Raw genomic sequence first — 14,966 nt, 5'->3', positions numbered from 1 at the left:
GTGAACATGATTCCACGTGCAGCCATACGAATAGTAAATCCAAAAAATATACTAGAAAATTTCAAAAAAATCTGAAATTTTGGGATATCCAACTTGGTCGACTAATTTTTTTTCAGTTTTTTTAATCTTTTATAGTATTTTTTCGAATTTACTACTCATAAGGGGTGCGCGTGGAACCATGTTCACCAAATTCCTGTCCGACTAAGTTGTTCTACAATCTTCCAATTTCATTTACTGAAAGTGTTTGATTATGTTGCAGGAAATGCCAACTATGTTTGGATCACGTGTTTGTAGTTATCCAGGACAAGGAAAGAACAGAAAATCTCACACATCAATCAATTATAGCAGCCTCACATATCATACCAAAATTTGGCCTGAGTATTTATTTATCTTCCTTTCTTTCCCATGTTGTGTGTCATTTACTTTCCTTTGGAAGTAATGGGGTCATTTCCTTTTCTGCTGCCTTGTCGTTGAACTACACGAGGACACAGGTCTTTTCTTTGAAAGATGAAATGAAAGTGACATGCTTACCGTTCCAATCAGGACAATTAAGGTACACTTAACAAAGCACATGCTTTTTAATTTCCTGTCTGTTTTTTTTCCTTTTCTGATGTGATTCAAGCCAACAAGTAGCATGGCTGGTCTCCGTATCTGATTATGATGATGTGGACTCAAACTGAGATGTCTTTATTGAGTAAACATAAATCAATCGGCTTGCAAAGTTGACCAAAGCGGGCATTAAATTAGGTTGCTGGCGTGCTGCGTCACAATGCACGTATTCAGATGGAAGTATAATGGCAAGAGATAGAGTGATGGATGCTGAAATCAATCGGTATTCATTGCATGGCGTCACACCGTAGACTGTTTGATTGTTTCAAATACTATATCTCTCCAATTTGAAATTTCATCACCTTTTTAATTACATGATGTCTTTTTCAAGGATAGTAGGTAGAGTCCTCATTATGTTGAGGCGTGGGAGTTGTAGTGCCAATTGGTTAGTTCAACTAATCTGTGGTGACAAATTCCTAACACTCCACTTCTGGGGTTGACTGTTCTTGCACTTTCTCCACTTTGTATGGTGGATTTGCATACCTTGTCTGAACACAAAGGAATGAACAGATGGGTGTTCATGGTGTGAAGTCGCAGATGCCTGTCTATCATAGATGTTTCAGAATAATACTCATCCGGCCCAACTTGAGATTTTCAGGGGTAATCTTTTCTTGTCTTGAAAGTAAGAAACAGAAGAGAAGAAGTCTGGTCCTATGCCTAACAAACTACTCCATTTAGAACCACCGAAGAAGAACACATGAGAGGGGATATAGTCCCCAGTGTATCCATGATGTGTCAAAATCGTGACACCAGCACATGGATATATGCCAGTCTCACAATTTTAATACTGACATATCATGGTTACACTGAAGAAATGATCAAACGAAAGAGAACTACTGGACCTAGGACTTCATATAAACGCTTTTCTTGATGTCGGTGCAGCCGAATGGAGCCTCTCCTCCTCTTCTTTCACCCCCTCCTGCTCTTCCTGCTGTTGCTGTTGGTGTTGTTGTTATTGTTGCCACTGTCCTGCAGGAAGTCAAGGAGCACGGGGCTCTTGCACTGGGGGCACCGAGGGTCGTCCTGGGGGAGCATGACGTAGATGAAGCAGCGAGGGCAGGCGGCGAGCACCATGGACGTCGCTTCGGGGCTGTTGGACCACTGCAGGCCATGCTCGTTCTCCGACGACAGGCACGAGCTCGGGGACGACTCCTCGTCAGCCATCACCCTGTTGGAGGAGTCCCCTCTTGCGGGCAGCGAGAGGTTCAGCTTCAGGTCAAGGCCCTTTGATGAGCTCTTCCTGTTGCTGCGGCTCATCCTCAGAGGTATCCCCTGTCTGCATACATCAAAACGTTGAACTTATGGATTAGCATACGCTCTGAAAGCTACTATTGATCGATTGTTGCAACCTAGAAGAGATTAGAGATCACTAGAGATGGATGCATATAGGGAGGGAGCTTACTTTTGCGTCGGGTCCGAGAAGCAGGAGGCGTGCAGATGAAAGTGAGAGCGACAGGGGAGGGGATGCTCTGGAAGGAGAGAAGCCCGGGAGTTGGAATGCTAGGAGCGTGTTGCGTTGGTGTAGTTGGAATGGAGATGGCGAGTATTTATAGTGGGGAGGGAGATGGATGGGGAGAGGTCAATTAGTTTTGTTTAATGCAACAGTGAGAGGCATAGTACTACTACTTCTCTCTCTCGCTCTCCCTCTCTCCATGTTGTACAACGCCGAGGCATTTTATTACCCACCAAATCATGGTTGGAGAGTGGCAAAGGATGGGTTGAATATTTTGTGTTATGTTGGGTGGAAGAGAAGTGCGAGGTGAGAGGGCTGGTCATGCACACAAGGTAGGCTATCTAACAGGCGAAAACGGAGGCAGGGTATGTAGTTACAGCTAGACTTTTGACATGTTTTGCTTTGCTTTGCTTTTCTTTCCTGTTTACCCTAATGAAAGCTTGTCACTGATATTAAGGGCTCTAATCCACACACTTTTTTCTTAATCTTTTCATAATAGACTTTACATATTAGAGTGAGTAGTATGTTTGGTCGAAAGTTAAAACACATATAGTGATTCAGTTCTAAAAGTTTGCAAATGAGTTGCCTCCAACAGGTTTTACTGCATCTAGACACTGGACATGGAAGATAGACACATCTTGTAATTATGAGAGTTATTATTGGGTGTGTAGTTGAAAGTTGAAGCTCATCAATACCTGTCCTTCTAATTGCTTCGAAAGCTTAATTGTTTTTTACTGGCCCAAATTGATTTCACCACTTGAATGTGATCTTGAATGGAATTTATTTGGCAGTGTCTCAAATGCACATCATACTGCTAGCAGGAAAAAGAAAGTAGAGAGTAGTACACTAAATAGACTTGAATGTTGGGCCATTGGTTTTTGCTAATCGAATAAATGGGGTCCCTGAAGATATGCTGCTGCTATGCATTTTTTAGGTCTTTAAATGGTGCAAACGCAAGGCCTATGTATGTACCCATGCGGTGCGCATCCTCATACAATGACGAAGAGATAAGCAATACATTAATGCCACTTTGTTTCATGCACATAAGAGCGGCCTCCTCCTCCTCCACCCCCCTTGTTCTAATGTCACCGCCCGCTTTGAAAAATCTCAGCTCCCTTGGGCATTTGCTTGTGTTCCAGCTCGCAGTGCTTAATTGCTGACAGCAGATATTAACTCTGAGGGTTGACTTGTTGGTTATTCTAGAGATGTTGCATCCTTGCATTTAAGAAAATATTGAAACTTGTTAAGTCATAACTAGTCGTAAACCACTAATGTAATCCCCCAAGATTGCTTCCATATCACCCACCTTGATTAATGACGGGGTGGCACACAACTCACTTAAAGTTGTTTTGGTTTGTGTGTTGCAATTGGTTTGGTCAATGCTAGTGCTGCTGCTGCTTCTCTACATGGTTAAGAGAGAGCCATCTGTTTTTTTTTCCTTTTCTTTTTGCCTTAGTTATGACTAATTACACCATTCATGCCTCTTTTTTGGCAGATGGAAGCAGTAATGGATGGTTTTGGGATCCAGAGCCAGTGCTATCGGCCTCGGGATCAAAGATCAATTCAGCTTATCGAAGCGTATAATATTTCGCCATCATTCGCCATGATTCATCACCGATGTGTTTAAGATTGGAGCTAAAGAGGCTAAGAGTTGAAGGCAACTCTGGCTCAACTACGGAGACAGGGGAGGTGGAGGCAGGGGAGGTTTGACCTCAAGCCGAGCTCATAACTGTGGCACTAGGTTACTTAGTACAGGATATGGTTTAAAATGTTTCTTGCACGTACAAAACTGTGATTAGTCGGCATTGGAGCCAAACGCATGTGCTCTTCTTTAATTTCATGGAGGGATCTAAGGAGCTTAATTAGTACCGGAAAGTAAAAGAAAGCTCCTGATTGAATGATGTCACATGTTCGTCGTTATTGTGGTTTTGTATGTGGCACTTTTTGTGTGTGTGTGGATTCATATAATTTTGTACTATGGTATTAGTATAATGTCAAAAATATTTTTATATTATGAGACGAAGGGAGTAGTTGTTATTTTTTCTTTGGGCTTCTAGTTGGAGTCTTGGAGATGCGTATTTAAATCGTTGATATGGGTGTCAAAAACTTTGGTAAATGCTTGTAGCCGGTGGACCGGCCGTGCATCACATGATCTGTTGTGATTGTCCCTAGTTACGCCACGCCATCCCCCAAAACTTTTCATTCCTATGGGCCCCATGCACAGCTCATGACGCCTTAAAGCATCTCCACTCGCCCTCCTCCCTCCCCTCGGCCTAAACAGGCCCCAGGGTGTCTTTTTTTAGCGTCGGCGTTGAAAAAAACCCAGTCGCCCCTCCCCTCAGGACGCCGAATTTCACCAGCTCGGCCCATTTTTTGGCCCGGCGATCCCAGGCCGAACCCAGCGCACTGGGGTGCACTTAGGGCTCCGACAGAAGGAAAAGTGTCGCGTGGGCCACCACTGTCAGGCGAGAAACGCCTTTTCCCCGCCTAGATTCGTCACGCGCGCTGCAGGACGCCACTTCCCCTTTCGCCGCCATGCCGATCCCGGTGGCGCCCACCTGCCCACAGCCGCTGCTCCGCCGCTAGAAAGGCCATTTCCCTGCCGGAAAGAGAGAGTTTCGCTGCAACAACTTCCATCCCGCTCCTAGGCGAGCTTTCCAGGGCTCCGACCACGCAGGCGAGGATACTGGCAGCTGCCCACCCACCACGCCCGCCAGATGTTTGACGATGGACTTCAACGACGAGGAGGCGTTCACAGCTCTGATGGAGGAGGAAGCCGAGGCCGACACCCAGGACGAAGAGCACTTCATGATCCTCGCCGCTCTGGCCGGGCAGTTCGCGAACAATCCAAAGCCGCGACGAGGTGGCTCGGCGCCAGGCCGCCATAAGAGCAAGCAGAGGCATCGACTGGAGGGCTATTTCTTGCTCTATGCCGACTACTTCGCCGACGCTCCACTTCATGGGGAGAAAGTATTTCGGCGCCGTTATCGGATGAGCCAAAAGCTCTTCCTCAGGATTGTGAATGCCATCCGGGAGTTCGACAACTATTTCATTTGCAAGAAGGATTGCACTGGCACAGTTGGATTCTCCTCACTCCAGAAGTGCATGACAGCTATAAGGATGCTTGCATACGGAGCTCCCGGTGATATATTGGAAGAGTATGGATGCATGGCCGAGTCCACCATCATTGAGTGTTTGTACAAGTTCTGCAGGGCAGTGGTGGTAGCGTTTGGACCACAATACTCGCGATCACCCAATGCTGAAGACACTCTCGGATCCTAGCACAGAATGCAGCAAGAGGATTTCTTGGGATGCTTGGAAGCATCGGCTGCATGCATTGGGCATGGAAAAACTATCCATTTGCTTGGCAGGAGATGTACAAAGGCACCAAAGGAGCTTGCAGTGTGGTACTTGAGGCAGTGGCCACACAGGACCTCTGGATTTGGCACTCCTTTGATATAACCAGGAACCCATAATGACATCAACGTATTGCAGTGCTCGAATGTCTTTGCCAAGCTTGTTGAAGGTCATGCTCCTCCGGTGAACTTCGAGGTCAATGGGTGCCACTACAACAAGGGATACTACCTAGCAGATGGCATCTATCTGAGATGGTCCACATTTGTGAAGACTATCTCAAACCCTGTGCCAGGAGGCAAGAAATCATACTTTGCCAAGTGTCAGGAGGCTTGCAGGAAGGATATCGAGCGGTCATTTGGTGTGCTCCAATCTCGATTTTTTGTTGTCCGGTACCCTACTCTGACTTGGTCGAAATATCAAATGTGGGAGGTGATGACTTGTTGTGTCATCTTACACAACATGATCATTGAGAGCGAGCATGAAGAGCCAGTGTTTGACACTTAAACATATTACAAGCAGGGTCCTCTTGCAACTGTTGATCACCAGGTACCGGCATCATGGGTTGTCTTCCTCAATATGCGTCAGGAGATCCGAGACCCACAGGTGCATCAAGAACTGCAACACAATCTGGTGGAGCACCTATGGAGGCTCAAGGGCAACGCCTAGTTCGATGTGTTTTAATTTGTGTTTGAATTATGAGTTTGCTTCATTGAACTATTTGATGTGTATGGATTTCTGTGATGAACTATGTGATAAAAATTAGTTTTTGTTGAATTTGTGCCGAAGTGTGTCGAATTTGGGCCAAAATCGGCGGCTGGGGGGGAGGGGGTGAACTTGGGGGGTCGGCTGGGAACCCGAGCCCCCCATGTCGAATTTAGCGCCGATTAACCCCCAAGCGGCACTAGGGAGGGAGGGGGCGAACGACTGGAGATGCTCTTAACCTTTTTTGCTTACAAGTCTCTCCCAGCCATGTTCTCCTCCCCCCTCCCCTCCCGTAAATGTTTCCTCCCCTCTTCCCCTCCCAGCCGTGTTCTCCTCCCCCCTCCCCATCAGTTTGCCTCCTTTCTCTGCGTCGAGGCCTGCATGGTCACACCACTCACTTTCTCTCTCCGATGACCCACAAGTATAGGCAATTGTAGTCCTTTCAATAAGTAAGAGTGTCAAACCCAATGAGGAGCAGAAGGAAATGATAAGTGGTTTTCAGCGAGGTATTCTCTCCAAGTACTGAACATAGTGGTAATAGATAGTTTGGTAGCAAGATAATTCATAACAAGTAGCAAGTACAGTAGTAACAAAGGTGCAACAAGGTGTCCCAATCCTTTTTATAGCAAAGGATAAGCCGGAACGTTCTCTTATATAAAGCAAAGCGTTCTTGAGAACACATCGGAATTATCGTCTAGTCATTTTCATCATGTTTAGTTGATTCACGTTCGCTACTTTGATAATTTGATATGTGGGTGGACCGGTGCTTGGGTGTTGTTCTTACTTGAACAGGCATCCCACTTATGATTAGCCCCTCTCACAAGCATCCGCAACTATGAAAGAAGAATTAAGATAAATCTAACCATAGCATGAAACATATGGATCCAAATAAGCCCCTTACGGAATAACGCGTAAACTAGGGTTTAAGCTTCAGTCACTCTAGCAACCCATCATCTACTTATTACTCCACAATGCCTTCCCTTAGGCCCAAATATGGCGAAGTGTCATGTAGTTGACGTTCACATGAAACCACTAAAGGAAGCAACAACATACATATCATCAAAATATTGAACGAATATCAAATTCACATGATTACTTATAACAAGAGTTCTCCCATGTCCTTAAGAACAAAAGTAACTAATCACAAATCATATTCATGTTCAAGATCAGAGGGGTATTGAATATGCTTAAGGATTTGAACAAGTAATCTTCCACCAAATAAACCAACTAGCATCAGTTACAAGGAGTAACCAACACTACTAGCAACCCATAGGTACCAATCTGAGATTTTGATACAAAGATGAACTAGGGGTTGAGATGAGATGGTGCCGGTGAAGATGTTGATGAAGATTGGTCCTCCCATGACGAGATGATCATTGGTGACGTCGATGACTTTGATTTGCCCCTCCCAGAGAAAAGCATCCCCGACGGAATCGCTCCGCCGGGGGGCAAAAGTGCTCCTGCCCAAGTTTCGCCTCAAGATGGAGGCGCTTTGTCCCGAAAGTCCGCACTTTATTTTTTCTAGGGCAAAACCCCTCATACAGTAAATATGGGCACCAGAGGCTAGCTGTGGGCCGCACAAGGCATCGGGGCGCGCCTAGGGGGTGGCCGCACCCTATTGCCTTGTGGGCAACTGCTAGGCCCCCTCTGGTATTTTTTGCTCTAGTATTTTCAATATATTCAATAAAAATCCTCATGAAATTTCAGGTCATTTGGAGCTCTGTAGAATAGGTATCTCTGCTGTAGCTTTTTAGGTCAAGAATTTCAGCTGCCGGTAGTCTCCCTCTCCGTGTAAATCTTGCAAATTAATAGAGAAAGGGCATTAGGATTGCAATGACCAAAAGCATTATAAATATCAGTAGGAAAACATGATGCAAAATGGACGTATCAACTCCCCGAAGCTTAGACCTCGCTTGTCCTCAAGCGAAAGCCGAAATCGATAATCATTACCACATGTTTAGAGAGAGAGAGAGGTGTCAATAAAATAAAATACTGACACGAAAGCATCATGATCGATACCATAACAACAATATATCATCATAAAAATTCTCATGATAAAGTAACAATTCATCACAATATCGAAGTATAAAACATAAACTTTCTTGAAAACTAACAAACTATGTTCTTAGTCAATGAAACAATTACAGTTCATCATATTCTCAGGAAGAGTCTTATGTAAGAGCTTTTGTTTAGCAAGTTCACATACTCAACTATCATTTAGTCTTCTATGATTGTTGACACTCACGACACACATATGGAGCAAAAGTTTCAATCAAACACAAAGGAAGATGGGGGTTTATAATTTCACCTCCCAACTTATTTACCTCAAGGGTAATGTCAACAATAATAACTCATGATTACTTACATCCAAGTGGATATATGTGCCTAGATCTCCCCCCACCACATGATGCTTGCAAAGAAAAAAAATAGATAAGAACAATGTTGACACTTGCAAAAAAAGTAAATATAGAAAAGTAAAAGATAGACCCTTCACAAAGGGAAGCAGATGTTGTCATGTGCTTTTTATTTTTGGATGTGCAAGCTCTTAGTGTAAAGGAACATCACTTTATATTTCCCCTTGTGATAGCAACCTTTATTATGCAGTTTGTCGCTTTTATTCCTTCACCATCAAAAGTTCTTACAAAGCTTATTTTCCCTTACAATAAAAGATCATACATATTTAGAAGCAATTTTTATTGCTTTATGCATCAATGACAACTTACTTGAAGGATCTTATTCAATCCATAGGTAGATATGATGGACTCTCATGACAATAAACTTGGTTCAAGTGGCCTTGGATGCACAAGTAGTATTTCTACTTAGTACAGATTTTTGGCTAGCAAAAGATAGTAAGCGAGCACCACATATTGGAGGATCCATGACAATATAACTTCTATGTGAATATAAGCAAACATAACTCATTAGTTGTGTCGTGGTTTTGTCACGGTAGATGCCCTCGTGAAAGGACTTAGGTGTGAGGCCATGGCTACGATGATTACCTTAAAGGGGTTGAGCGGGACGAGAGACGCGAGTTTACCCAGGTTCGGCCCCTCACCAACGAGGTAAAAGCCTACGTCCTGCTTTGTGTTGTATTGATTGAGTATCGATTACAAGGGAGTGGAATCGCTTAACCTAGCTATAGATCAATTGTAGCTTGAGTTTACGCACTGCAGGGTCTCGCCTTTTATATACACAAGTCGAGGCCCCGGGCTTACAAGAGTCCAAGTCGGATCATACAACGTGACCAACTCGGGTTCTAAGTCGCCTTGCCTTTCTAGGCAAGTCGCCATCGGGCGGCTCACATCTCCGGATTACAGCACCATCTTCGGGTCTTACCTTCAATAGGCCCGCCTTGTAAGCCGCCTCCAGCCTTCATATCTTATCTTCTTGGGCCTATTTAGGCTTTCACTTATAAGTCGCTAACAGTGTAACCCGGCCCCTCCCAGGCGGGTCACACCGTGGGGTTATATCCCCAACATCAGGCCACAGATTGATTTGAACTTGTTCATGTCAATCTTCATCCTCCGAATGGTGAGTCTTCTTAAAAAAATTCTTAAAGCTTGACTTTGAATAAATCTTCATGACCCGCCATAAGAAAAGATGACATCATATTATTCAATTAAGGAAAATCCTTATGACGTCACAATGGATCTTTGTATTAACCAGCCATTCCGAAAATCAAGGCGCCTCCTCTGTTAAGATAATTATGACGCCTCCTTGATCTTCGAGCCTGCCATTTCACTTTTTCCTTATAAATAGGGACGGGGAGCCTGCTATTTCAAATTTTACCCCTGTTTCCTCCTCTTCTTCTTGCTTGTGTCATTCGTCGCGACCGGAACTCTGCCGCCCCAGTCCAGCTTCGTCGGAAACTCCGCCAATGGCCACTGCATCAACCTGTTTAAACCAGAGATCTGCGGTGCTCGTCCATTCTTCACCGACCTCATCAGGTACCGCTCTTCTCCTTTCTCAGATCCGCATTAGGGCACCTATGTTCATATAGTTCATCGGTGTTCATCCAAACCCGTCCAAGTTCATCCATTGTCTGTTTAGAAGTGGTATATTGATCCCAAAACATGCCAGAAGTAGTGGGTAGCAGTTTTAGCCCTTATCTCACATCTTGGATATATCCCTTCTTTTTGTGAATCAACGCCCAACTTACTAGTTCTTCCACTACCATGTTATAGGTTTAGTAATTATGCATCTTTTCTGAACTGCCATAGATCTATAAATGCAACTGCAATCTGTAAAACTTATTTGCCCAACACTTATCAAAATTTCAACAACTTGGATCTGTAGATAATTGACCCGCCCTTCACCTTACGGGCGACTTAGCAATGAACTCGTAACCCACCGGCATGCTGTTGGCTTAGACTGTCACCACTTAACCTGCTATACCTTAATCAATCTGAAACTCGCCTTACCCTCCTAAATAGGGCGGCTTATAATATCTCCATGATTCATCACAATGACCTTATAACCATAACTAGTTTGTTGTCGTAGAAATATCTATAATCTTTAAGCGGCTTAACATTGCAATATTAACCCGCCATACTGTTATTCCTTGGTCGCAGCTTTTTAACCTGGTCAACCATGACTAAGACTCCCACATCTTGCGACTGGGTTGCCTCTAGAGTCTCCGAGCTCTCACTGAATGAGTATGTAGACATGGGGGTCTTACCAGCCAAAAATGTCATGCACTGGCGGGTTCCAGGTGCTGAAACTACTCCTCAACCAAAGGAGGGTGAAGTTGTTATTTTTGCGGATCGCCTTCTCTGTGGCTTTTCACCGCCCGAGTCAAAGTTCTTTCGAGATGCTTTGCAATTTTACAACCTTCACCCCAAGACATTGTACCCAATTCCGTCTCAAATCTATGCCACTTTCAAGTGTTCTGCGAAGTATATCTTTAAGAGGAGCCCACTGCTGACCTCTTTTGAGACTATTTTTACATCAACCGTCATACTGAGATGTCAGATGGGCCCAGTCTTGAACTTGGAGGCATTTCTATTCAGAGGCGGAGAGATGTAACCTTTCCTTCAACCGCTCGGCCAAGCCATCCCAAAGATTGGGACTACACTTGGATCTACTGCAAAGACACCTCCCCAGCTGGAGAGAACCCCCTATCGGGTTACCGCCCCTACCGGCTCACCACCAATGACCAACTTCTAGGTCGACTTACCGCCACAGAATCCAGTCAATATGCCTCCACTTTTTCAAAGGTAAGAGCCTTGATCGCCAATGGATTAACCGGCATTGATCTGGTCCGCTGCTGGGTCACCTAGAGGATTTTACCACTGTGCCGGCACAACGACTTAATGTGCCAATATGCCGGTGACACAAAAGACCCAGAACGTTTCAACCCAACACAACTAACTAACAAAGAGATCAACGACACTGCTAAGTCGCTGCTTGGGGAGTCACTAGAAAACTGCCACAAAGTGGGTCTGAACCCTTTTTGTGCTCTTTACCCGGCTCCTCCTGTGAGTATTCAAAAAACTTCATCTTGTTTATCCATATCTTGTGCTTTATATCCTTTCAACCATTGCTTATGCTCATATGTATATAGGCCGACTCTCCTTTCTGGAAGAAGGTAAACACTGCCCAGCCTGCTAAGAAGACTAGATCAACTAAGCCTCATGACACGAGTCGCCGCAAGAAGGCAACTGCACAAGAGCTCCCTTAGCCTTTTCTTTATGCGACTTATTGATGTTGATTCCTCTCAGGACAAAGTAGAGACAAGTCACGCCGATGTAGTAGAGGTAATTCCTGTCTCCTCCAAATCAGATCCTTTGCCAAGAAAGAAAACACGGTGGGTCGTCTGGAAAGTAAGATTTTCACACTCTCTTGCTTATTTGTGTTGGGGAACGTAATAATTAAAAAAAATTCCTACAATCACGCAAGATCTAACTAGGAGATGCATAGTAACGAGAGGGGAGAGTGTGTCCACATACCCTCGTAGAACGAAAGCGGAAGCGGAGTTCTGTCAGCACGACGGCGTGGCGCCGGTGATGATGAAGTTACAGGCGCAGGGCTTCGCCTAAGCACTACGACGATATGACTGCGAGGTGGTAAACTGTGGAGAGGGGACCGCACACGACTAAGAGATGTCTGTTGTGCCTTTGAGGTGCCCCCGCCTCCGTATATAAAGGGGAAGGAGGAGGTGGCCGGCCTAGGGGGGCGCGCCATAACCTACTTGGACTCCTAGTCCAAGTAGGATTCGCCCCCCTCCTTCCTTCCACCAGAGAGGGAAAAGGGGAAGGGAGGAGAGGGAGAAGGAAAGAGGGGGCCGACCCCCTCCCCTAGTCCAATTCAGTTTGGGCAAGGGGGGGGGGGCTCTCACGTGGCCTTTCTCCTCTCCTCCAATAAGGCCCAACAGGCCCAATACTTCTCCCGAGGGGTTCCGGTAACCTCCCGGTACTCCGAAAAAATGCCCGAACCACTCGGAACCATTTATATGTTCAAATGCAACCTTCCAATATATTAATATTTACCTCTTGACCATTTCAAGACTCCTCATCATGTCCGTGATCTCATCCAAGACTCCGAACAAACTTCGGTCATCAAATCACATAATTCATAATACAAATCATCATTGAACGTTAAGCGTGCGGACCTTACGGGTTCGAGAACTATGTAGACATGTCCGAGACACATCTCCGATCAATAACAAATAGCGGAACCTGGATGCTCATATTGGTTCCTACATATCCTACGAAGATCTTTATCGGCCAAACCGCATAACAACATACGTTATTCCCTTTGTCATCAATATGTTACTTGCCCGAGATTCGATCGTCGGTATCATCATACCTAGTTCAATCTTGTTACTGGCAAGTCTCTTTACTCGTTACGTAATGCATCATCCCGCAACTAACTCATTAGTCACATTGCTTGCAAGGCTCATAGTGATGTACATTACCGAGAGGGCCCAGAGATACCTCTCCGATACACGGAGTGACAAATCCTAATCTTGATCTATGCCAACTCAACAAACACCATCAGAGACACCTGTAGAGCATATTTATAATCACCCTATTACGTTGTGACATTTGATAGCACACAAGGTGTTCCTCCGGTATTCGGGAGTTGCATAATCTCATAGTCAGAGGAACATGTATAAGTCATGAAGAAAGCAATAGCAATAAAACTAAACGATCATTATGCTGAGCTAACAGATGGGTCTTGTCCATCACATCATTCTCTAATGATGTGATCTCGTTCATCAAATGACAACACATGTCTATGGTCAGGAAACTTAACCATCTTTGATTAATGAGCTAGTCAAGTAGAGGCATACTAGGGACACTCTGTTTGTCTATGTATTCACATATGTACTAAGTTTCCGGTTAATACAACTCTAGCATGAATAATAAACATTTTATCATGATATAAGGAAATATAAATAACAACTTTATTATTGCCTCTAGGGCATATTTCCTTTAGTCTCCCACTTTCACTAGAGTCAATAATCTAGATTAGATAGTAATGATTCTAACTCTCATGGAGTCTTGGTGCTGATCATGTTTTGCTCGTGAGAGGGGCTTAGTCAATGGGTCTGCAACATTCAGATCCGTGTATCTTGCAAATCTCTATGTCTCCCTCGTTGACTTTATCGCGGATGGAATTGAAGTGTCTCTTAATGTGTTTGGTTCTCTTGTGAAATCTGGATTCCTTCGCCAAGGCAATTGCTCCAGTATTGTCACAAAAGATTTTCATTGGACCCGATGCACTTTGTATTACACCTAGATCGAATATGATCTCCTTCATCCAGACTCCTTCATTTGCTGCTTCCGATGCAGCTATGTACTCCGATTCACATGTAGATCCCGCCATGATGCTCTGTTTGGAACTGCACCAACTGATAGATCCACCATTCAATATAAATACGTATCCGGTTTGTGACTTAGAGTCATCCGGATTAGTGTCAAAGCTTGCATCGACGTAACCATTTACGACAAGCTCTTTGTCATCTCCATAAACGAGAAACATATCCTTAGTCCTTATCAGGTATTTCAGGATGTTCTTGACCGTTGTCCAGTGATCCACTCCTAGATTACTTTGGTACCTTCCTGCTAAACTTATAGCTAGGCACACATCAGGTCTGGTACACGGCATTGCATACATGATAGAACCTATGGCTGAGGCATAGGGAATGACTTTCATTTTCTCTCTACCTTCTGCAGTGGTCGGGCATTGAGTCTGACTCAACTTTACACCTTGTAACACATGCAAGAACCCTTTCTTTGACTAATCCATTTTGAAGTTCTTCAAAACTTTATCAAGGTATGTGCTTTGTGAAAGTCCAATTAAGCGTCTTGATCTATCTCTATAGATCTTGATGGCCAATATATAAGCAACTTCACCGAGGCCTTTCATTGAAAAATTCTTATTCAAGTATCCTTTTATGCTATCCATAAATTCTGTATTATTCCCAATCAACAGTATGTCATCCACATATAATATTAGAAATGCTATAGAGCTCCCACTCACTTTCTTGTAAATACAGGCTTCTCTGAAAGTCTGTATAAAACCATATGCTTTGATCACACTATCAAAGCGTATATTCCAACCCCGAGAGGCTTGCACTAGTCCATAAATGGATCGCTGGAGCTTGCACACTTTTTTAGTACCTTTAGGATCGACAAAACCTTCTGGTTGCATCATATACAACTCTTCTTTAAGATATCCATTAAGGAATGCAGTTGTGATATCCATTTGCCAAATTTCATAATCATAAAATGCTGCAATTGCTAACATGTTCGAACAGACTTAAGCATCGCTACGGGTGAGAAGGCCTCATCGTAGTCAACTCCTTGAACTTGTTGAAAACCTTTCGCAACAAGTCAAG

General features: G+C 44.2%; 1 protein-coding gene and 1 long non-coding RNA gene across 6 annotated transcripts in view; one reads left to right on the top strand and one right to left on the bottom strand.

Moving 5' to 3' along the window:
• The window catches only part of LOC119355112, a 9,412-nt gene extending 5,336 nt beyond the window's left edge, over nt 1-4,076 (top strand). For all 5 annotated transcript variants that reach the window (XR_005171460.1, XR_005171461.1, XR_005171458.1 and 2 more), the window contains 3 exons: nt 260-553; nt 1,585-1,874; nt 3,558-4,076. This is a non-coding gene — a long non-coding RNA (uncharacterized LOC119355112). The remainder of the gene's footprint in view (nt 1-259; nt 554-1,584; nt 1,875-3,557) is intronic.
• LOC119355111 lies at nt 1,167-2,141 on the bottom strand. Its single transcript, XM_037621896.1, has 2 exons — nt 2,012-2,141; nt 1,167-1,885 (listed from the first exon to the last, which is right to left on the bottom strand). Exon 2 carries the CDS (start codon nt 1,864-1,866, stop codon nt 1,519-1,521), a length of 348 nt encoding a protein of 115 aa, XP_037477793.1. The 5' UTR covers nt 1,867-1,885; nt 2,012-2,141; the 3' UTR covers nt 1,167-1,518.
• Nucleotides 4,077-14,966: the final 10,890 nt, after the last annotated feature.

The sequence above is a fragment of the Triticum dicoccoides genome, chromosome 2A, assembly GCF_002162155.2.
Source record: "Triticum dicoccoides isolate Atlit2015 ecotype Zavitan chromosome 2A, WEW_v2.0, whole genome shotgun sequence".
Taxonomy (NCBI): Eukaryota; Viridiplantae; Streptophyta; class Magnoliopsida; order Poales; family Poaceae; genus Triticum; species Triticum dicoccoides.
This window is presented reverse-complemented; position numbering and strand designations above follow the sequence as displayed.